The 22,494-nt window shown below is 49.3% G+C and overlaps 1 protein-coding gene and 1 pseudogene across 1 annotated transcript; both read left to right on the top strand.

Annotated features, from left to right (window-relative positions):
- The first annotated feature begins 6,902 nt into the window (after window positions 1–6,902).
- LOC101972465 (transmembrane protein 185A) lies at window positions 6,903–10,382 on the top strand. The gene is made up of 3 exons (XM_040286671.2): window positions 6,903–7,376; window positions 7,944–8,067; window positions 9,195–10,382. Exons 1-3 carry the CDS (start codon window positions 7,131–7,133, stop codon window positions 9,437–9,439), a joined length of 615 nt encoding a protein of 204 aa, XP_040142605.2. The 5' UTR covers window positions 6,903–7,130; the 3' UTR covers window positions 9,440–10,382.
- Window positions 10,383–16,712: 6,330 nt separating this feature from the next.
- LOC101975973 (transmembrane protein 127 pseudogene) lies at window positions 16,713–18,735 on the top strand (annotated as a pseudogene).
- The last annotated feature ends 3,759 nt before the right edge of the window (window positions 18,736–22,494 follow it).

Raw genomic sequence — 22,494 nt, forward strand, 5'->3', positions numbered from 1 at the left:
TAACAGCAACTTCCCTTCCCCAGCATCAGGCTAGTTTATCAAATATTAATTGCTTACTATGTACAGAGTTCTAAAGGACTGTGGCAGGCAAGGTAGCATTTGGTAACACATGCAGGAATAGACTAATGGAATCCACTGAGGTGTGGTGTTTCTTTAGTTAGCTCCAAAGAGGTATTCAGATGAGAGATGTGAGAAAGAGGTTGATTTTCAGTGGCAGAATGGGAGAAGGCTTTGTGGAAGGGAGCAATGGGAAGCAGTGAGGAAAGTTACTGCAGGTAGAGGAAACGTCACAGTAAAGACAGAAAAGTGTGAAGGGCCAGTCATATTTGCGAAGTCCTGATAGGGTTATTCTGTGGTTAGAACCAAGGCTTATGGGCACAGGGCAAGGCAAAAGGATCTCAAACAGAGATGCCAGCAGAGGATGAAGCTGCTTGATTGTGGGAGCAATACTGAGCTGGTGTAGGATCCAAGTGCTGCCAATGCTTCTGATTTTTTAAAAGAGTTTAATCTATAAAATCTATATTTCATGTGATATCTCCCAATTTTTAAATTGTGCAAGTGATGAAAGCATTCAATCTTTTTTATCTCCAACAGTGACATATTTCTCCCGTTTTCTTACACAGGACTCTCTCTGCTTTTCCTTATTCTCTTCCCTCTCAAGGCCATGCAGTGCCCAACAGAGGTGGTACCTGAGCATACCAGGTGATAGATAGGAAGTGGGTGAAAGGAGGGCAGGGACAAAGTGATTCCTCACCTTTTCCCTTTTCAAAAGTTCTGGAGAATTAGATGCATCCATTAAGCCTGGGGAAGAAAGAACTCCAGAGAGAGTGGAATTACCAACTTCAGTTGCTCTTCATATAGGTAAGGGATAAATCCTTAGAAATTGCTTTATCTTCTCTCTCCCAGTAAGAAATGCCACCCAGAAAGCCACGAAGAGTAATTTAATAGATTATGGATGTATATTTTACATGACTGTATGTTTACTCTCTACCCATTTTAATTATATTTACTCAATACATTTTAGCTTTAAGAATGATGGTTGCTGAAGATTTTTTCATAGATGCCCTTATGAGGTTGAGGAAGTTTCCTTGTATTTCTAGTTTTGTTTTGTTTTTATTATAAAACAGTGTTGGGTTTCACCAAATTTTTTTTCTGCCTATTAAGATGCTCATGCGGTTTTGTCCTTTATTCTATTAATATAACACATTACATCAATTGATTTTCAGATGCTTAAACAACTTTGCGTTTGGTCCCATGATAAATTCTATTTGGTCATGGTGTAAACTTATTTTTACTTGGTATTGGATTCAGTGTGTGTATTGTTGGGGATTTTTGCATCTACATTCATGAAGGCTATTGGTCTAATTTGGGTAAATAAAACTGGTCTCATAGAGACCTGGTTCTGTATATATGCCCTTGTAGATTCCCCAGTATACAAGGGGACTTTCTAAACCCTTCATTACTTCATGTATCTCCATCTTTTCCCTCTTACTTTGTATGCTTTTTACTTGAATTATGAGATGGGTTGGTAGATAGCTAAGGAAAAATATCACAATGTTCTCTCATCACATTTTAGCACCTTCTTTCTACATTGTTGTATTTTTCTCTAATTTCATCTTGAGTTGTCTTCCTGGCGTATGGCTATAAACTCAGTGCTGTGATGGGGCTCCAGGGGATTTGTTCGTGGATGTTTATAATGTGCCTTCCATAGCATACATTTTATTTTTTATTTGTTCTAATTAGTTATATATACATTTTGATGAATTGTACACAAATGGAGCACCACTTCTCATTCTTTTGGCTGTCCATGGTGCTGAGTCACACCAGTAGTATAATCATACACGTATGTAGGGTAATGATGTCTGCCTCATTCTACTGCCCTTCCCATCCCTGCTAACCCACCCCTCCCTTTACTTCCCTCTGCACAATCTAGAGTTCCTTCATTTTTCCTTACCCTCCCACTATGGATCAGCATCCGCTTACCAGAGAAAACATTCAGCCTTTGGTTTGGGGGAATTGGCTTATTTCACTTAGCATGATATGCTCTAGTTCTTATCCATTTACCTGCAAATGACATAATTTCATTCTTTTTAAATAATATTTTTAGATGTACATGGACACAATACCTTTATTTTGTTTATTTAATTTTTTTTATATGGTGGGTGGATCCAACACAGTACCTCATGCATTCTAGGCAAGCGCTCTATCACTGAGTCACAACCCAGCCCCATAAAATTTTTATTCTTAATTAAGGCTGAGTAATAGTACATTCTGTATATATACCATATTTTCTTTATCCATTCATCTATTGAAGGGCATCTAGATTGGGATACTTTTTTATCTGCCTAAGTATCCAACATGACCCGGTGTTTCACTCACTAGAAATTTGAAATTTATTTATATTGACAGTTGCCCTTGTGGCTGTTGTCTGACCTGTGCCCAGTTTATTCCTAGCAAGAACAATTTTTTTAAAAAGAAACAAAAGACAACTTGAAAATTTAAAAAAAAAAAAAAGATGATCACTCTTTAGGAGAGCATTGACAAGAATAAAAGTTAGGTACATTTGTGTTGTTTGAATGATACATGGAGAAGGCAGCACAACAAAAATACATGAAAGAACAGTTTATTACTTACATGTCAGAGAGAGAAGGGGACTACTGATGAGAGAGGACAGGAAGGTTTCAGGGGCAATGTGATTAAACTATGGTTTTGAAGACAAAGAAAAAGAGAAATGGGCCAATGGGAAAAAGCCTTGGGTGTCCAGAGCAGTACTCAAGCAGGCTTTCCATGGGCAGTTCTAATTGGTGAGTTAAGAACAAGCAGGCTGAAATCTTACTAGAACTGAGAGGTGGTTACTACAGCTATCCACACTATCAACGTGGGGTATTGGGAACAGTGGGGCAAGTTAAGTAGGTTGTATCTTCATGTCCTAGAGGGAGGTGATTACCAAGAATTGACTGTACAAGACAAATATCTGGATTGACCACATTGAGGAACAGGTAGGGGCAGAGAACTGGAAACTGTGTCAAGGGTGACTAAGCCCTGCTTCTCTTATGCTGAAGCAACGTAGACTTATAGGAATCTACTACATTATATACATTTATTTTGTTTTGTTTTGGTTTTTGGATTTTGGTTTCATAAATTTAAAGTTTAGAAAACATTATTCTAACAAACTTGCAAGCTTATTAATTACTTTGTTGGAGTTGTGGTACAGCAGACAAAAATGAACCTAATCAAAGGTGAATTTTAGAAACAATGTTGAGTAAATGAATCACCGAAGAATATATGTAGTTAATTATTATTAATATACAATTACATGTATTAACTAAAATATAATTTAGGGAGAATTAAATGTGTTAAAAAGCTGAAATTTAGTCAGTGAAATGATAGAAACAAAATTCAAGATGGTAGTTGCCATCTTGGGAGAGCAGGGTTCACAAAGGAATATGTAATGGTATTAATAATATTTCACTTCTTATTGAATACAAGCTGGACTCATTTCACTATGCTTCAAAATTTACATATATCATTTTTATCACATAAATTGTTGCATAAAACATTAAAAGAACATAGGTTATCAGGTTTGTCAGATAGGAAGCTGGAAGATTTAATGCATGTGAACACATCAAATGGCAAATTTGCAATACTAAAACATCCTAAAAGCCTGAAACAGATTAAATATAGTGATTATTATAAATTAGTTCAGAATGTAAAATTAAACATTGAAGTTCATTAAACCAAATTCTGAATGAGAAACACATAACATATATAAGACTTAAGTTTAGAGAAGAATCTGTGCAATGTCTACCCATATTGCCATATGACTGACTCCAACATGGGTGAAGTGGGGTGTGTAGAATGTGCCGATCTCAGGCAATTGGAAACCAGCAAGATCTTATAAAATGAGCAAAGAGGAATACCCAGGCCCTCAGAGAACCATGCTGTGAGAAAGGCCCCAGGGCAGGTATGAGTCAGTAAAGATTTTCACCTAGAGCAGGAAGAAGCAGTCATCATCCAAAGGGTGAATGTAGGTTGTGGTTGATAAAAGAGGCCAAATTTAGTGGCAGAATAGCATTAGCAAGCATCAAGCCTGAGGAGTGTGAAATGATCTTAAAATAGAGAGGCTGTGGCATGGGGCTGCTGATATGGTCTCAGCCCCAATCAGGGTTTGTTCAGGACTTGGGCAGAACTGAACCTCAGGACAGTTTCCAATGACTCCTATTCAGTATGCTTGGGGTGGGAGACAAGAATTGGCTGTCCAGATTTTGAGGAGCAAAACAAGAACAGGAGACCCTAACCAATGGGAATTGCCAGGATCTACTCATTTCTACTCCCTGCCTATAGCAAACTTCATCCCTCACTGTACCCTGCTTTAAGGATTAAGCTTGTCCCTTGTCTTTCATTAATAACTGCTTATCTCCTGGCATCTTTCTTTTCTCCTCTCCATTTGGAAAACAAGAGATCAAGTGGGCGAGTATCTAGATAAGAGGGCTCCATCACAGTAGAGAAAGAGTTCAGAAATATTCCCAAATGTTGTCATGAACCCAAAGAACAATGTGATCCTTAAGGTGAACACTCTCCTACCACCTTATAACTCACTCAATCCTAACCTCAGTTTCCAGTGCAAAGAAATGACACAAGATGGTTATCTGGCAGACTGATAATCAAAGATCTAAATTCCCAAACTTGAAAAATTGCAATAGCTACCATGTGGGTTTAAGGTATAAATTGTTTTGATTATATATTTGTTTACACTGCTATTCAAATAAATTTGGGGCAGTTTACAAATATACGTGCATCAAAACAGCATAACTATTGGTTTTTAAAAATATACTTTTATGAATACAAGTTAAAATCTCTTACTTATTTAGTTAAAATTGAAAAAATAAAATTTTACAGCAGTCATAAATGACAATAAAATGTTATCTAGGGACATCTAGATCTTCATGAAGAAATTATCTTGCATTGATTTTTAAAACATGGCTTTACTCTGCCCACCTTCATCTATGGGCTCACAACAACACTTGAGTCCAAAAAACCCACACTTGACCTGGGGATTACAGAATTCCAAGTTTCCAGATGAAGACTCAAAGAAATTCCACAGATAATTAAATTTAAAGGAAATAGAAGCATACATTAAGATTAGTGTAACATTCATCTTCATTATATTCTCAAATAGTACCTGAATTCTGAAAATGCTCTCTATGTTATTAAAAATAGGCCAAGTGACAGTTGAAGTTCCAAGAGTTTTTCTATTGGTTTCATTAGATGAATTTTAGAAGACTGCCGTTATCATGATGCTCCACGTCTTTCCCCAGACTGAAACAGGCCATGGTTCCACTTGCCATTACCACCAGGAAAAGAATGAATGAAACAGCTTGTCTGTTCATCTTGACTGATGGTTCTACTAGGCCTTATGGGTTCTCATCAATGTGGCAGTCCTACAATGGCCAACAGATGAAAAAATGTTTTCAAGGACCCTCCACAGTACATGAGAAGACAGCTTCCATTCAGCATATTGTCAGTGGAGCTGAAATCTTGCAAAATACTGATTGAAATCATACAATTGCCCAAGATGAAATATTTTATGGATTATATTTTAAAAATTAACAATGCTAGTGTGGGAAAGTAAACCCCAGAGAAACACATTGGAAGAATGATGTTTTACCAACTCTCATGGTACAAAGGGTCGGGTCACATAATTCCTGTGCCTCACCAGGCTCTCCAGGCCAAGCTTTCTAGATCCCTGTCCCTATTATTTGATCCAGATCTTTTAGCTACTATGTTTCTTTGTTTTCCCTGAACATTTGCTCATGTTATTCCTACCATCTATAGTAAATTGTTCCTTTAATCTTACTAGACCCACATTCCCAGCCTCTTTAATTAGTCTTATACGTGAGATGGAGGTTAAAAGGCCTTCCACTCCTCCAGGAAATCTTCCTGGACCACACCCCTGCAAGCTGAAGGATGGCTTGAGACCCACATTATAAGGAACTCCAGTAGCCTATATATCTCCTTCACAGCACACATGTGATTGTTACCTCAACTTCTATTTCCCACACTGAGATTTAGGCTGTGTGAGGTCAGGCCTACTCTCAATCTTGTTCAGCACTCTAACTCCAGAGCCTTTGCAGGCACACAGCAACCTGTTTAAATCTGGTAAACAAGATGGATTAAAGCAGGAACTAATTTCTAGGGGTCTGGTTACTAATGCCAGCTTTCCTCTGCAGTCAGGGTTTAGGAGACAGGAGGGCAACAGGTACTGAAACCAGAGCAAAGTGGACCTGCCTAGAAGCAATATAAACTCAGAATATATGAGAAGACAGCTTCCATTCAGCATATTGTCAGTGGAGCTGAAATCTTGCAAAATACTGATTGAAATCATACAATTGCCCAAAATGAAATATTTTATGGATTATATTTTAAAAATTAACAATGCCTGGTAGCTATGCTGATATATAACTGATAGAACTGTATGCCCCAAACCAATCAGCTCTATTGTATGATCCCTAAGGAAAGAAAGGAACAAGGGAAAAGTAGCCTGAGGGGTCAGGGTAGGAGGGTGGGGAGATGTCAAGGGAGGCTGGCCAGGCTACGCCCCCAGGGCTTCTCCTGTGGGCTCAAGTGTGGGTGAGGCAATGTCATTCTGCTGGGACCAGTACATGCAGACAGAGAGCATGCCTGGCATGGTGGCAAGGTTGGAGTAGCGCGATGCAGCCAGCGTGAATCTGCCAAGGTCACTAACTTGGAGGGGGTATAGGATCTCTAGAAGCCTAGGCGGCTAAAGGTGCTGGAGGACATGGTCCTGCCGCAGAGGCAGGAGGGGCCGGACTGCATGTGTGAGGGAGGGGAAGTGGGAGTGAGTGGGAAGCAGGGACTGGGACACTGAGCACAGGAGTCCTGAGTGAGGGAGTGGGCACTGTGAGTGAAGACTAGGAACCCAGAGGCCAAGGCCCAGAAGCAACACCTTCCCCCAAAGAAGAGGCGCCTGGGACATAGTGTATCCTGCAGCAGGCCCCGTGGTGAACATGCTACAGGTTTCTTTCCCATGCTGCCCTCACAGCAGTGCTGGGCAATGGGACTGTCCTCAGTCAGGCTTGCACTGTCTTAACTGAGAGACCAGCAGGGTGATGACAGTGGCACCCGCTGGAGGTTGGGCAGAAGCTCTAAAGTCATCTCCTGTCTGCTTCTCCCCGCAGGTGGTGTGTGTGCCCCTGTGGATCCTCATGTCCTTTCTGTGCCTCGTGGTCCTCTATTACATCGTGTGGTCGGTCTTGTTCCTGCGCTCCATGGATGTGATTGCAGAACAGCGCAGGACGCACATCACCATGGCACTGAGCTGGATGACCATCGTCGTGCCTCTCCTTACTTTCGAGGTAAGCACCTGGGAAATCTGTCCAGCCCCCAAGCCCACCCTCCCCCATGACGACATCCTGCCTACCTGGAAAGGCAGCCCGCCAGCCCTTGACATGGCGGTGTGCCCCGTGGAGGTCTGCAGAGAAAGGCAGGGACATGGCCAGGTCCTCTCTTTCTCCTAGGCACGGGGCAGAGAGCCGTGCACCTCTCCAGCCACCATGCATCTGGAGGTGTGCACCTTCTGCTTTTAGGAAGGGAGAGTTTGAAGTCATCACTATGTATTGGAGTCCTGTAGAGAATTCTACAGTGGACACAGTTGGCTCCTTACAACCAACACCAGGAATGTTTCCCATGAAACCCCTGGTGGTGACAGTTTTCCAAGTGGATGGACTTTTGCTTGGTCCTGAACAAGCAGGCAGGCGGGCACCTGGTTGCTCCCCACAGGAAGCATGCATTTCTGCCCTTGCCATGTGACTCTCCCTCTTCCGAGACCTAATAAGGGAGGAGGTGTGTAGTGGGGCAGCTTCAGACTTTGTCCCTTTCCAAGTGACACATTGACAGGACCCTGACTGTGTCTCTTTCTCCAGATCTTGCTGGTTCATAAACTGGACGGCCACAATGCTTTCTCTTGCATTCCAATATTTGTGCCCCTGTGGCTGTCGTTGATCACACTGATGGCAACCACATTCGGACAGAAGGGCGGAAACCACTGTACGTACTCTGTGCCTGAGAGGCACTGGAAGGGTGTGTGTGTGTGTGTGTGTGTGTGTGTGTGTGTGTGTGTGTGTGTGAGAGAGAGAGAGAGAGAGAGAGAGAGAGAGAGAGAGAGAGAGAGAGAGAGAAGGGGGAGGGGCTCTGCTCTATGGATGGATGACTCAGAGGGCTCTGATTTAGGAATAGCCATGGGGACTCTAGGGCTGAAGAAGGTCAGGCACCTCCCAAGGCAAGGGCAGCTGTCACCCTTGCTTTGTACTGGCCTGCACCACAGCTCTCCTCCAGGCTGTGCATGCCTTGATTACAGGCAGGACCATATAAGGCAGGCTGGCTCTCCGAGCTCCTGTGCCCTCCTCTGCAACCCAGGTCTCGTGAGGCTAGAAGAAAAGTCCTCGTCTGCCCAGAGAACCTGGGGAATCCTCCCAGGTCTCTTTTTGCGCCTCCCCTCCCCAGTGTCAGTGTGGACATCACAGATTCTGGTCAGTTGTACGTGGCCAGAACACTCTGCATCTCTTCCTGCATGCCGACACATGGATTCAAAATCATCTTTGCAGAGGGTCCTTCCTCACAAGGCAGTGAGCACCAGTGCATGGAACCCAGAGCACTGCCCTTGCAGAAGCCCGGGGCACTGCCAAGAGCAGCCCAAGCCATGCTTGCTGCTCTTGTCCTGGGAGAGCCAGCACTGAGCCAAGTCTCCTGAGATGCAGAGAGGGAAAGCTGACCTCAGGGAAGTGACTTTGAGGAGGGCCATGAGCGGTAGTTCATGTGCTCTAGTGCCCAGCCGAATCCCTGGAGGGCCAGCTCAAGTGGTGTTCGTGGCCCAACCCTAGCCCAGCCCACCCCAGTGCTTCTGAATCAGGAAGGCTAACCCCTGAGCTGCAGAATCACATCCTAAGAGCGCCCCAGGAATGTCCTTGCCGAGAAGTTGGATCCTCACTTTGAGAACCTTGGAGCCGGAGGGATTAATTCTTCCTCCACTGGCCCTGCAGAGCCTGGTCAGCCATCATCTCCGAGGACGCTGGGGAAGCATTACATAGTGAGAGTAAAGCTTCCTGTTGAGTAAACAGAACAACAAGGAAATCCACAGAGACTAGCGTTTGAAAAGGAAAATTCTTCTTTTTCAGGGTGGTTTGGTATTCGCAAAGATTTCTGCCAGTTTCTGCTTGAAGTCTTCCCGTTTTTGAGAGAGTATGGAAACATCTCCTATGATCTCCACCATGAAGACAACGAAGAAACTGATGAAATCCCAGCTCCAGAGCCTCCTAAAATCGCCCCTATGTTTCGCAAGAAGGCCAGGGTGGTTATTACACAGAGCCCTGGAAAATACGTCCTGCCCCCTCCCAAGTTAAATATCGAAATGCCAGACTAAAGGACGCTGGCAGGGCCAGAGCATGAGTGGACTGGGACGCACGCTCTCTCCCTCCCTCTGCCTCTCCTTCACCCTCCTTCCCCGAGACCCCGAGTGGAGCTGGGCCTCTAGGGATGTCCATCTCATGCCTCGTTTGCATTCAGTGCCAATCAGCTGCTCACCACGTCGGGACACAGAGGTGGCGGGGGGTTGGGGGTGTCTGTGGATATGATGCCAGGGGCCGTGAAGGAGAGAGAAGAACCCAACTCCGTGAGAGCGGGTGTCTAAGGCATCTTCTCTCGCCCATGGTACCACCTGGGAATGGCTGCTCCTGAGACCTGCAGGGGGAGATTCTGTCTACAGGACAGCTTCACAGGGCTGAAATTCCTGTGGCGAGTGTTGGTGGAAGTGGCTTCCTACAGGGCCGCCTCCCTGGACAGCTCTGAGCTGTCCCGCTGCAGGTCGGCAGTGGGGACTGTAACTGGGTCTGAGTGTACCTGGTGTTTCCGCACAGCCCCGCCGCCATGCTTAGCCCTGTCCCTGCAGTGGAGGGCTTTCCCTTTGGGCGTGCCGACAGTGGTTTCCACGGCCTCCTCCGTGAGCCCTTCCCAGTGGAGTGACTCCATGCCTGTATAGTATTTATACGACTATTTTAGCATTGTAATATACAGTGTCAAATCCTAGTTCTGTACAGCATACTCTGTTAAAGTATTTTTTTACGAGCTTGTGCCCGAGACGGACGTGTTCTGCTGCAGAAGGTGAAGTCGGTGCCAGCCCCGCCCCACCTCAGAGTTGTGCCGGGCCTTCACAGGACATCACCGCTTACACCTGGAATTCTGTCACGTGCGTAGCCCTGCTCCTGCCAGCAGAGCCACAGCAAGCAGAAAATGACCTGTGTGTTTCCTCACGTTGGGGAAATCAGGCTGGGAATAACCTAGAGAGCAGTGCTCGGGCCAGGACACGAGGGAAGGTTGCCAGGAGCAGACACATTCACAGGACCATTGACCAGCCCGCTCAAGAGGCAAGTGCAGGTTTTCATGTGGGCAACTGCTAAATGGCCTCAAGCAGGCCTAATGGAAGTCCATCACGTCCCTGACTCTGCCGCTGGCGCTGGCCTGTTGCCAGTCTGCTGTGTTTCAGAGGAAAGGGGGGAATGGTGTACCTTTCCTGCTTGGTGTGTAAAAAATGTAGTTACGTCTACTATTTTTGCTCCCTGTAGTTGTTCAATAAACCAGTTCCTTGTTTTACATATTCACCGAGTACATCTTGTTTTGTAGACAGCTGGGGAACGGGAGTTGTGCTTAGCCAGTGGCAAAGGCAGCCGAGACCGGCAGGGGTGTGGGGATGTCCTTTATAAGGAGTCTCTCCATGAGGGACAGTGCCAGGGGTGTACAGAGGGAAAGAGAAAGTGGTCAAGATTCTGTGGTTGTCTGGGTGATGCCACACTGCCATTGTTAGATCTCAGGAGGTTTTGCTCATTGTCCCTGAGCTGGCTGGCAGTGTGCACGTGGAATTGCCTTTGTAGTGGCCCTGGGGCACTCACTCTGATCGTGTGGGTAGCAGAGAGTTGCTTACCTCCCGGGTACTCTGTGATTCTCTCTCGCCCGAGCTGCCCCTCCAGTTCAGTGACAACTTAACTCGGGTGGCCTTTCAGAAGAGGAAAGCCACAGTTGCTGCTGGTTGAAGGATTTCCCACAGGCAGCACAGGGCACACATGAATCCTTCCTTCTTGAGCACATTGGATTTCAGACTCGCTGTGCAGAGGAATGCCTTATTAATTAACGTCGGAGGAGGCTGTGACTCAACTGCCAGGTGCCATGCTGCTCCTGTGTGCCCCTTGAATCCCCAACCCTGGGAGGCAGATGCCAAAACTCTTCTCCCTGTGAGGAAATGGAGGCCAGGAGAGGTCAGTTAATGTGTCCAAGAACACATCTAGGAAATCCTGGGTAAAGATGGTGACATGGGCTGTCTGCTTGCACATCCCACACCCTTACCCACCGTGCCCTGGGCCTCAGGCCCTGGCGTCCGGAGGTCCCAGGTGTGGAGAACTTATTGGTTCCTGGAAATGCCTGGAACACCATGGAGTGCCATGCCCACAGTGGAGTGGGGACAGTCTGTGGGAGGTGGCCTTGCATGTGTGGCCAATGTGATTTGGAGGTAGCTTCAGATGGGACGTTTCCCTCTGGACCGACCGGTGCTACACTGCACAAGAATGACTGCAGAGATCTAATACTGGGCATAAACCAACACTTGTCCATATGGATGTGTTTCTTGGTCAGGGTTAATAAGGCCTGTATGTCAAGCGAAATGGCAGATGACCTGGCCCACCATGACTGCAAAGACCCACATGGTCTGTGTGGTGGGGCACGGGTACAGACTGAAGAGAGGCAGGGAGCCGGACACCTACACCTCTGTGGGCTGTGACATTAACAGGTCATCCGTGTGCTCAAGTGGCGACCTGCCCGCCATTTGTCTCCTCCCGACCAACATGTTCCGTGACTATGTTAATAGGGTCTCTGTGGAGGACGTCACTGGCCCCTGTGGCTGGGAGTGTCAAAGGATGGCGGGGCCGCAGCTGGAAACGTGGGAGCCATCCTAGACTTGGCTGTGCATCAGGAACATCGATTCTCTCGAGGAACGTGTGGCCAGTAGTTTGGGAAGGAGCACCCACCTTGTTAGTCCTTCCTGGACCCTGTTGGCCAAAGGAGCTGGAGGAAATGGGGCCTGTCCGTGGCTCATCCTTAAGGCTTGGCAGGTTACCTTGAACGCTAATGGGCACTGCTGAGATCTTTCCTGTGGAGATGCCTTTGTGTGGACCAGAGTGTCCATGGCTGGTGGCCTGCTTGGGCTGTCTATGAGAACACTGGCCAGGCAGGTCGTGATGTCACCACCAAGGAACCCAAGACCCCTTTTGATGTCCCGGGGTGGTGTTAAGATCAAATTGGACCAAGGACAAGCCATCGGTGAGTATGGCTAGGTGTGAGGTACGGGATCCGAGAGGCCAGGGTTCTGGCCCAGGCCCAGGAGTGTGCCTTTTCCTCAAGTGCCTATAGCCGCTACGGCGCCTGCTACCACTGTGGCCGTGTTCCCTCCTCTCTGCATTTCACCACGCTGCTGTCCCAACTGCTACTGTATCTCAGAATGCATGCCAGGCACCAGCAGTGGTCTGATGTATCCCCCTTGGTGGACCACCAGAGGTGAAAGCAAGCATTGAGTCAGACACATGCTGGTCAACAAAAAGCACGAGAAATCTGTGTGCACAAAAGTGCCCGAGGTATCTGTCATGTCTTTCTTTTCAGTTTAGCAACACCCTGGGCTATCTCTGGCTCTCACGGGAAAGACTTGAGCACCATGAGGCCCTGGAGTAATGCAGGGACCAAGACAAAACTCCAGTGGATCAGGGTTCAATTCAGTTCCCCAGACAGCCTCTGTCCACTCCTGACGAATACTCTGTGTCCAGAGAGGGCAGAGTAGAGTCAACAGGAAGCGCATTTGGGAATAGCACGGCACTGGAAGAGCCAAGGTTGCAGCGGAAATTCATGGGCCTCAGCAAACTGCGTGCAGATTCCAAGAGTGAGGTCAGGCAATGGACGTTCTGCAAGGTGACAAAGACGAGGATGATGCATGGAAACTAGACATGACAATGTGTTTCCACAGTGACCAGTAGCAAAGGAATTGTTGCCTTGTGGTTTGGGCAGATGTCCTTGCGCGAGTGCATTTTGTAGGAGGTTGTGGTCACCATTGAGCCAGCACCAGGTTCTGGGAGTCTTTGGTGATGGTTAGTTAGTCTCTGGCCATGGTGAGTAAGAACCCTTCCTTCATTCACTCCCACCTTGGTTTGGGTGGACCCAGGTGACTGACTCCATTTTGCTTATGACAACTTTCCCACTTTAAATACTTGGCAAGTATGAAAACCTGGCATTGCGGCCCGACATTCACACTGACACTGGGTTCCTGGTCATGCTGACGCGGTTCCGTTGGCGGTGGTGTGCTTTGTTTAAAGGGATCTTCTTCAAATAGGTGGGAGGAAGTCAAGCCTCCCTTTGAGTCGGTCTGAACTGCAGCACCCTTATCATTACAGTGAAGGTACGAGACTCCCAGGGAGTCCTGCAGGTTTTGATTAGAGGGAGCCCACTCAGGTCTGCCCTACAGGATGTATGTTTGGCTTTATGCCAGCTGCTGGATCTGGTGACATTTCTTTCTTTCCGGTCATCACACACATGTGCTACAATGTCACATTTCCACTTGGGAGGAATCTTCTGTTCACCTGGGGGCTCTCAAACTGAAAACACATGCTGTGCTCAGGGAGTCTGTTCCATTTGTGATTTCCCTTAATGATCACAGGCACAAAGCACACACACATTCTTACCCTAGAGAACCTTGGGTTAGGACATCAAAATGCTGTGAACTCAAGTGTGGGGAGAGCCTGAACACCAACACCCCAGAAGCCAGTGGTTTCCCTGTCCTTTGCTTTGAACTCCACAGCATATGCAAGAGAGGCCAGTGAGAGGTGGGAAGAGCAGCTAAGAGAAAGGCAAAATGGGGATGGACGAGACCAGGCATTGTAACCCCCGGCCTGGCCATCTCCAGCCACTCCCTTATCATCTGGCACTCATGGGCACGTGTCCAGGAGGCACTCCTCTGTGAACTCCTTAACTCTCACCAGGTCCACTTTCCCCATCTCCACCCACGCTATCCATGCCCACGGATCTTGATGTCATGGGGAGGTGGGCACTGAAACGCCTCTTCCTAAATCGCGTGGGCCCCTTGTTTATGGACAATCTATATAGAAACATGGCAGATTCCAGGACTGCTGCTGGAATCCGTCTACGGCCCCAGACAGACCCCATGAAAAGAGAGAGCCAGCCTCAAATATCAACCATGCCTTCCATGGGAGGGAGGCCCTGCGCCCCCCAGAATGCAATCTGCTTCCCCTCCCGACTGCTCCTCTCCCCACCCTGCCCCTAGACACTGTTCATGACGACTCCACTTTCCAGGTAGACTCGAGAGGCAAAGGTGAGGATGAAATGGGGGATACGCCACAGTGCAGATAACTGTGAGGACAGAATCAGAGCCCCTCAGGGGAACTTTTGCAGAGCAGTGCTTAGGCTCTTGATGGTAAAGAGCTCAAGCTGTGCAACCTGGGAAAGCAACAGTTCTCCTGATGCAGGTCGGACGTGGGTAGCAGAGTCATTTGAGTTTCTGAGTTCTGAACTGCATTTCTTCACGTTAGGTCCATAGTCTCTTATTTCTACAGTAAAATTCAAAAACCAACCTTATGTTTAGAAAAAAAAAAAAGTGGATGGTTTTGACCCAGCCTGCTTCACCTGTACTGTGACTGAGTTTCTGCTCTGTGAGGGTGAGTATGTTCCTTGTACAGGAAGGAAAACTAATGTGGGCTGCCGAGGACCTTCCTGAAGAAAGGCCCTGCAAAAAACCAAATCCCTCTCGACTGACCGGCACGGCAGGCCGGGCTCACTATAGGCCAAGCCTGAAACTTTTCCAAACACTCCACTCTGCCCCCAGCAAAGTCAGGTTCTCTGGTGCAGAGACTGGCCCCAGGTTCACAGAATTTAGGCTGGGAATTTAGGCCAGGGAAGGGCAGGCCACACAGTGCCAGGCAGACCTCATGCAGACCAGGTCCCGGACTGAGCTGCCGAGAGGGGCCCTGTATAAAGCTTGGGGAATGCACCCCTTCAGCCACCCAGGTCTGAGCTGCTGTCCTGGAGCACCACCACAGCATCTCGAGCACCACTGGCTTCCCTGACGCCCCTGAGTTCCTCCAGGGGGGCTCAGGACCAGACCATCCCAGAAGGAGGCTGTCAGAAGCATCCCTGGGACCTGAATGAGACTCATTGCTAGCTGCACAGGAACCCCTGGGTGCAGGCCCCCTGCATGCACATTCCCACCTCCAACACCTTCCCCAGGTGAACAGGTGGAATGAACTGGGACTGCAAAGTTACACAGTCACTCACCCTCACTTGTCCGTGAGTCCATCTCAAGGATTGTGCTGGAAAAGGGACAGCCAGGAAAGGAAAATGGGCTCCTCAGACCACTTCAGGTGGGGAGCGCTTGTGGGGCCATGGCCTTTCCATTTCCTAACCGCAGTTTTGCTCAGAGACCGGAGCAATCCCGGCAAGGCCCGCTGTTGTCAGTAGCTGAAGCTCACGCCCGCTGCATGCCAGGCCCCCAGCTTTCATCCACCCTACCCACCAGTTTCCTAAATACTGGTGACTCCTCCTTCCTGCTCACGGGTGCGAGGTGCATAGGTGAGGCTTGAGTAAATCAGGGTGTCAGGATGGCACCATCTAACCTTAGGACAGAGGTCACAGGCACTCAGACACTATGCAGACCACTGGGGTTAATGTGGGTTCTGAAACCATCTACATGTGCTCATGGTGACAGCAACCCCTCCTTCCACCTGCAGGAGGGAGGGCTCTGTGCAGTCCTTCCCTCTGCTGGCTTACATTCCCAGACCACTAGAGGAAGGGGAAGTTGGAGGGAAAGGGAGGGAAAGCGGAAGTACTGGGGAATGAAGTCGAGAAAATTATGTTAGTGGCATGTAAGGTTACGTCAGAAAGAACCCTGCTCCTAAGTATAATTATAATGCACTGATGAAAACATAACCAAACAGGAGTGAATTAAATAGTGCAATACGCCAGAGTCACTGAGGGCTACGGAATAATGGTAAATTCCCAATTTTACTTAAGTTCTTTATAATTTTGTGCCTTACCTGTAGTTGCCAAAATGACAGTCCATTATGGGCTACTGCCTTGTGCTTCCAAAATCAACCCTGAAAAACTGTGTGTGTGTGTGTGTGTGTGTGTGTGTGTGTGTGTGTAGAAAGATAGATGTAGATAAAACATTTAAGAAATAAACATGTGAAAGCCCTGGAGGAGACTGAAGAATGTGTGGTTTGGAGATGGGCTTGCAGCAGGGAGGTTGCTGAGGGCCTGTGACCTGCATAGGTGGCATATGACAGGATGAGGGGGAGAACAGTTTCCAAGCTGCTGCTGCTGCAAGTTCCCTGCACAATCTGAGGCAGTACATCACACCACAGGTGCCAGGAACCCAGGGACACAAAGAGAATGGAGAGAGTAAGGATCCAGAGTGTCTGCTAGTAACCACCGGAAACCTCTGTACTGCAGGAGGACTGGTGTCATGGTTTACGTGTGACATGTCCCCCAAGAGCACATGTGTGAGGCAATGTGAGAAGGTTCAGAGGTGAAATGACTGGGTAATGAGAGCCTTAACTCACTCAGTGAATCAATCCCCTAATAGGGATTAACCGAGTGGATGTCATGGAAGAGGCAAGTCACTGGGGACGTGCCTTTGGAGTTCATATTTTGTCATGGTGAGGAGAACCCTTTCTGATTCCTGATCATCATGTCTGAGCTGCTTTCCTCCACCAGAGATGTTCTGTCTCACCTCAAGCACCAAGGAATGGAGTCAGGCGGCCTCCGGGTGAGACCTCTGAAACCGTGAGCCCCAACATAAATTTCTCCTCCTCTAATTGTTCTTGTTGGGTCTCTTGGTCACAGCTGCAGAAAAGTGGACTAAGACGACTGGCATTTCAAAACAGTTATTATTTTAACAGAATCGAAAGCATGCACTAGAGATAGAATAGTAAGGGTGAATCATTAACACAAAAAGTATCCCTGCTTTTTTTCAGGGGAAGGGTACTGGAGTTTGAACCCAAGGGTACTTAACCACGGAGTCCTACCCCACCCCTTTTTATGATTTTAAATTTTGAGACAGGTTTGCACTAACCTGCTTAGGGCTTAAGTTGCTGAGGCTGACCTATAACACGGGATTTTCCGCCTCAACCTCCCAAGTTGCTGCGATTATAGACGTGAGTCACCACACCTTGACATAAAGAATATTCTTTAATCAAAGGCACATGTGATCGGACTGGGTGGGTCTGGGCGTTGTGGGATTGGGGCCTGGGATAGCAAGGCCCCGGGCAGCTAAGAAGCCCATGACGTGACCCGAGCGGCACCATTCCAGCCCTGAGGCCTGCCAAGCAGGACAGGCAGGCTCTGCGAGCCCCGCGGAGGTCGGTGGCCATCAGCAGCGACCGCAGAGCGATGGTGGGTGGCCCGGTCCTGTATGCCCATGGAGGCACAGGGCAGCCCAGCGGGTGCCAGAGGAGGAGTCCAAGAGGCAGCGCTCTGCCCAAGCAGCCGGAGCTTAGCCTGGCCTCCGCCCTGCCTGGCGCCCTGTCTATCAAGGCACTGTGCACTGCCCTCGCCGAGCCCGCCTGGTTGCACAGCCACGGAGGCACCTGTTCCGGCCAGGAGCTGGGGGTCTTGGACGTACTGGGCTACGTGCACCTGGACCTGCATGAACCCCCAGACAGTGCTGCTCCTGCGGGTCATTGCTGCCTTCTGCTTCCTGGGCATTCTGTGCAGCCTCTCCGCCTTCCTTCTGGATGTCTTTGGGCCCAAGCATCCAGCCCTGAAGATCACGCCTGGCTCTGCCGTCGCCCATATGCTCACCGTCCTGCAGTGTGCCACCTTCATTGGGCATCCCATTTTCTTACTGGGCTTCTGAACTCATCCTGGTCCAGCAGCAGCGACATAAGAAGAACCATGGCTCCCAGGTCTACGTCACCTTTGCAGTTAGCTTCTACCTGGTGGCAGGAGCTGGTGGAGCCTCAGTCTTGGCCACTGCAGCCAATCTTCTGCGCCACTACCCTACAGAGGAAGAAGAGCAGGCTCTGGAGCTGCTGTCTGAGATGGAGGAGAAGGAGCCTATCCTGCAGAGTATGAGGCCATCAACCAATTCCAGCCACCCCCTGCCTACACAACCCTGATGCCAGCTGGGCTCTTCCTCCACAGCCCCTCCCCCAGCGCTGCAGCTCCTCTCACACCCAGAGGGCCTGCTTGCCCAACAGGCCTCACCAGTAGGACCCTGACCATCCTCAGCAAACCTTCCCCAGGAGAGATTCTGCCTTTAGGGTTGTCCACGTGTCCCTCCTCCCCAAAGCTGGGTCACTACCAACCGGGGATGGTCAGACAAGTGTTCCCCCATCGTGGGCCACATCTTTGGGACCAGGACTCCCTGGGGAGCTGCTAATAGTGGACATTCCCAGAGAGAGAAATTGTCAACAGGGCCCGAGAGAAAAAGGAGACTGTGCTGGCAGGCTCGAGTCACCAGGCTCTGAGCTTGTTCCGCAGCTGTGGCTCCAGGTTGACCACCTCCCTCTTCCTTGGAGTGCCCTAGTCCCAGGCTGCCCACTCCCAGGATTCTCTGCACTTTAGTCTTTGGACTTCTCTTCGCGGGCTCTGACTTAAAGGGAGAAGGAACCAGCGTCATCGGGGAGTGGAAGGCCGCCCTCCCTGCCCACCCTGGCTTCTGTGGTGGGAGCCAGGCAAGGAGAGCAGGGCCTGGCAGCAGCCCGGGCCTTCTGGTGCCTATATAGGACCAGTGTGAAGGGGACTCCATCTCCCAGCCCCTTCACCTTTTAAAATGCGAGGAAGAAAACAAAACCAAGCAAGAACCACCAAATTCTCTTTTTAAAATAGGGACAAAGCTGTTGTCATTTTCCAGAAATGAATCCCATCCCTTTGGGCTCTGCAGTAGTTTGGACCACAGCTCCTTCTGAGCCCTGGTGGCCCTCCCTGAGTGTCTCCCAGAAGAATGCAGCCCCTCTCTCCTGGCTCCCTCGTCCCAGTAATGCTGGCTCCCTGGGGCCTTCCTGTGGAACCATTGCTGCACGCCTCAGAGGGCTGAGGACTGTGGCCTGGCTGGCTGGCCAGCATGGTGCTCCTCAGGACTGCAGCACTGAGACGGAACCTGGCCTCAGCTCAGGAACAGGGGCCACAGCAGGGCAGGACCCTCCTGTCTCCACATAGGGACTCGGACCAGGCAAGAGGCCTGCCTGCAGCCTTCAGACTCCGTGTGTCCCCTAGAATGTGACTTGGGCTACAGCTCGCTGCATGCCCCTGCCCCCTTCTTGAATGTAGTCTGGTCGCAGTGTGCTCCTGGCTCTTTGTTGCCCGCCATCGCTCTGGCTACCCTGTTTGCTCTGCATCTAGCAGGATTTTCTGCCTGAGACCTGGAGCATCGCGTGGGGAAAATGGGAGAGACCCTCAGCGTGGATCCAGACGACTGAGCTGTCCGTACTCAGTTCTCTGGAGCCCTGTCCAGTGCTGAGCTCAAAAGGGAACATCGTCCAGTCTCCTCCCATCCTTGAGATGATAGGCAGTTGGAGCAAGAATGCAGAATGGGTGCTGCCATTGAGCTGTGGCAGAAGGGGACTGTCATGCCCCTGGGCGCCTTTGGCCAGGTTGACCAAGGATGTCTGGACAAATGCTTGTGTGGGTGAGGACCAAGTCTGCACACGAGTGAGTGAGTGGCTGCTTGGAGTTCACTGCTGTGATGCCAAAGCGTGCCCTGAGGTGACGCCCCCGCTCCTGCACCCCTGTTCCGTAGGCAGGAGAGGCTGCCGAGTGACGCCTGAGCACAGAGCCAAGGAGCTGAGTTAATAAGTCTGTCTGTCTGTCAAGTCCTGAGTTTGTCATTGGCAGGTTTCTGAGGTGTGGCCAGCTCTCTCTGAGTGTGGGTGTCTGAGCGAGCAGGCCAGAAGGCCAGGCAACAAACTCGCATGCCAAAGTGAACGGTCATCTCATAAGGACCCGGGCACGGCCCTGTGGACCGTTCCACATGATTCCACTTTTTATTGGCTTCCCTTGCCTCTGGCCTTTCTTTCCCTGCCATCCTGACACTGATAGTTTGTCATAAAAAGCCCTACGGTTGTGTTTATCTTTTCTAGGAAAAAAAATTAAAACGCAAAAAACGACCACATGTAATTATATATAGCTTATGTACATGCATAAATATGTGTATATGTGCACATAAAATGTATATAGTATACACAGATAATGCATGCATGTATGCATCTGCATACATGTTTAAGTATCTACAGATAAATGTCAGTATAACCTACATGTATACTTGAGGTATTTATAAAGTACTCATATATTTGCAAGAGATGCAGTATCTATTCTCGGCTGCTAATGAACAGATTACAGATGAAAACTACTGCATGAACTATGAATTGATTGATAACTTCAAAATAATCAAGACTTAGCCAGGCCCAGGAATACAACCCTGTAATCCCAGCTACAAGTTCCAGCCCAGCCTGGGCAATTTTGTGAGACCTTCTCTATAAAGAAGAAGAAGAAGAAAAAAAAAAGCACAGAACTGGGGCATGTAGCTCAGTAATGGAGCACGTGCCGAACCAGTGTGAGACCCAGGATTTAGTCCTTATCAACTCAGAGAAAGCTAGTGTAGGCCAAATTGCTTGCTGCTGCTTACAGTTACAGCTTGTGGTGTTAGTCAACCTCTGGGAGGTCAGGTTTGTGGAGTACAGGGAAGCTGAAAAAGGGGACCCCCAGGAAGGCATGGCTCTCCTGGAGCAAGCCATTGCAGACAGGGACAGGGGCTCCAGTCCTTCTCTCAGACCTGGGAGAAGCAGGCAGGCCCAGCTGTCAGTCTGACACTCCCCACCCTCACTGTCACTGCAGGGGACTGTCAGTGGGCCAAGGAAAGGCTCCAGACTCTGCCAGGAACCAAAGTGAGGAGCCTGAGGAAGGAAGGTGAGCCCTGAAGAATCAGGTTGTGCCCCTGTTGTTCACCATGGTAGGCCCCAGGCAGGTGGTCCTAAGTGACGTCCACTGAGTTCCATTGGGGGGTGTCAGATGGAGGTGAGGACCTTGTTCTGGCACAGAGTCAGAAGAAGGGACATGGCCCTAACAGAAGGGGACAAGGTGACTAAACCAAGGGGACTAAACCACCCCACTCCCTTGGCCGGCTCTTCACTGGGTGGGGGTTCCGAATTCCAGGGAGCCTCTTTCACCGCAAGGAATGCTGGGAGTTAAAGCCACTGGCTGAGTGATCAGACAGGGCCAGGGCCCTGTGGGTGTCAAGGTGAGAGCTGGGTGGTCTGAGGAGGTCCCACCATAGAGAGTCAGACACTTCCTGGCAATGGTTTTTTAAGCCCTGCATCTTAGAGTGAGGGAAAGAATTCCAGGGTGAAACGATCTAATGCAAGGGACCCTGGGATTTGTAGCCTTGGCCTGAGGCCTGCAGTGAGAGACAGGTTCTGGGAACCATTGGGGTCAAGGTGAGAGATGAGGGTGGACTGACAAGGCCACACCATAGAGGGCCACCAAGGTTCCAGGTGACAGGCCCCTCCTTAAACAGAAAGTGACCGAACCAGCCGGGTTTCTCACATGCGCAACCCTGGAGCTGGGGTGGTAGAATTCCAGGGGACCCCTTCTGCCACAGGGGGCCCTGGGAGTTTCACCCAGTGGCTCAGTTCAGCATGGAGGGTACAGGGTCCCTGAGAGACCATTTGAGAGCTTAGGGAAGATGGAGGAGGCCCCGCCCCAGGAGGAGGCTCAGCAAAGCACCCAGGTTACCTCTGTGGCCAGGGCAGCTCCCTCTGGTGGGGGGCAGAATTGCAGGGCAGCCTGGTCCTTTGCAGAGGATCCTGTCAGTCCCACAAACTGACCTGAGGCCTGCACTGTAAGTACCAAGGTACAGTGGGTGACAAGTTGCTAGCTGGCATGAATGGAGGAGGCCCCACCCTAGTTGGAGGGTGCCCAAACCAAGCAAGCTGCCTCTGTGCCCAGCCCTTTCCCCTGTGGGCTGAACTCTTGTTTTCTCTTGGTACTGGGGAGTGAACCCAGGGCACTTAAGCACTGAGCCACAATCCCAGCCCTTATTACTATTTTATTTTGAGGCAGGGTCTCCTTAAGTTGCTTCTGGCACCACCAAGTTGAAGAGGCTGGCTTTGAACTTGCGAACCTCCTGCCCTAGCCTCCAGAGCCCCTGGGATCATGGGAGGATTGCAGGCTTGCACCACCACCTCCTGCAGGGGGCAGAATTCTAAGAATAATCAGGTGAACATTTCTGCCACAGGTGACCCTGGGAGTTACACCCGGAAGCAAGAGCCAGGAGATACAGATGAGCAGAGTGGATGGTTCCTGAGCTCTGGCGCCGATCAGGTGAGAGCTGAGGGTGGACTGGGGAGGCCCTAGCCCAGCAGGAGGGTCCCCAAACCGTGC

Source organism: Ictidomys tridecemlineatus, chromosome X, assembly GCF_052094955.1.
Source record: "Ictidomys tridecemlineatus isolate mIctTri1 chromosome X, mIctTri1.hap1, whole genome shotgun sequence".
In the NCBI taxonomy this organism is placed as follows: domain Eukaryota; kingdom Metazoa; phylum Chordata; class Mammalia; order Rodentia; family Sciuridae; genus Ictidomys; species Ictidomys tridecemlineatus.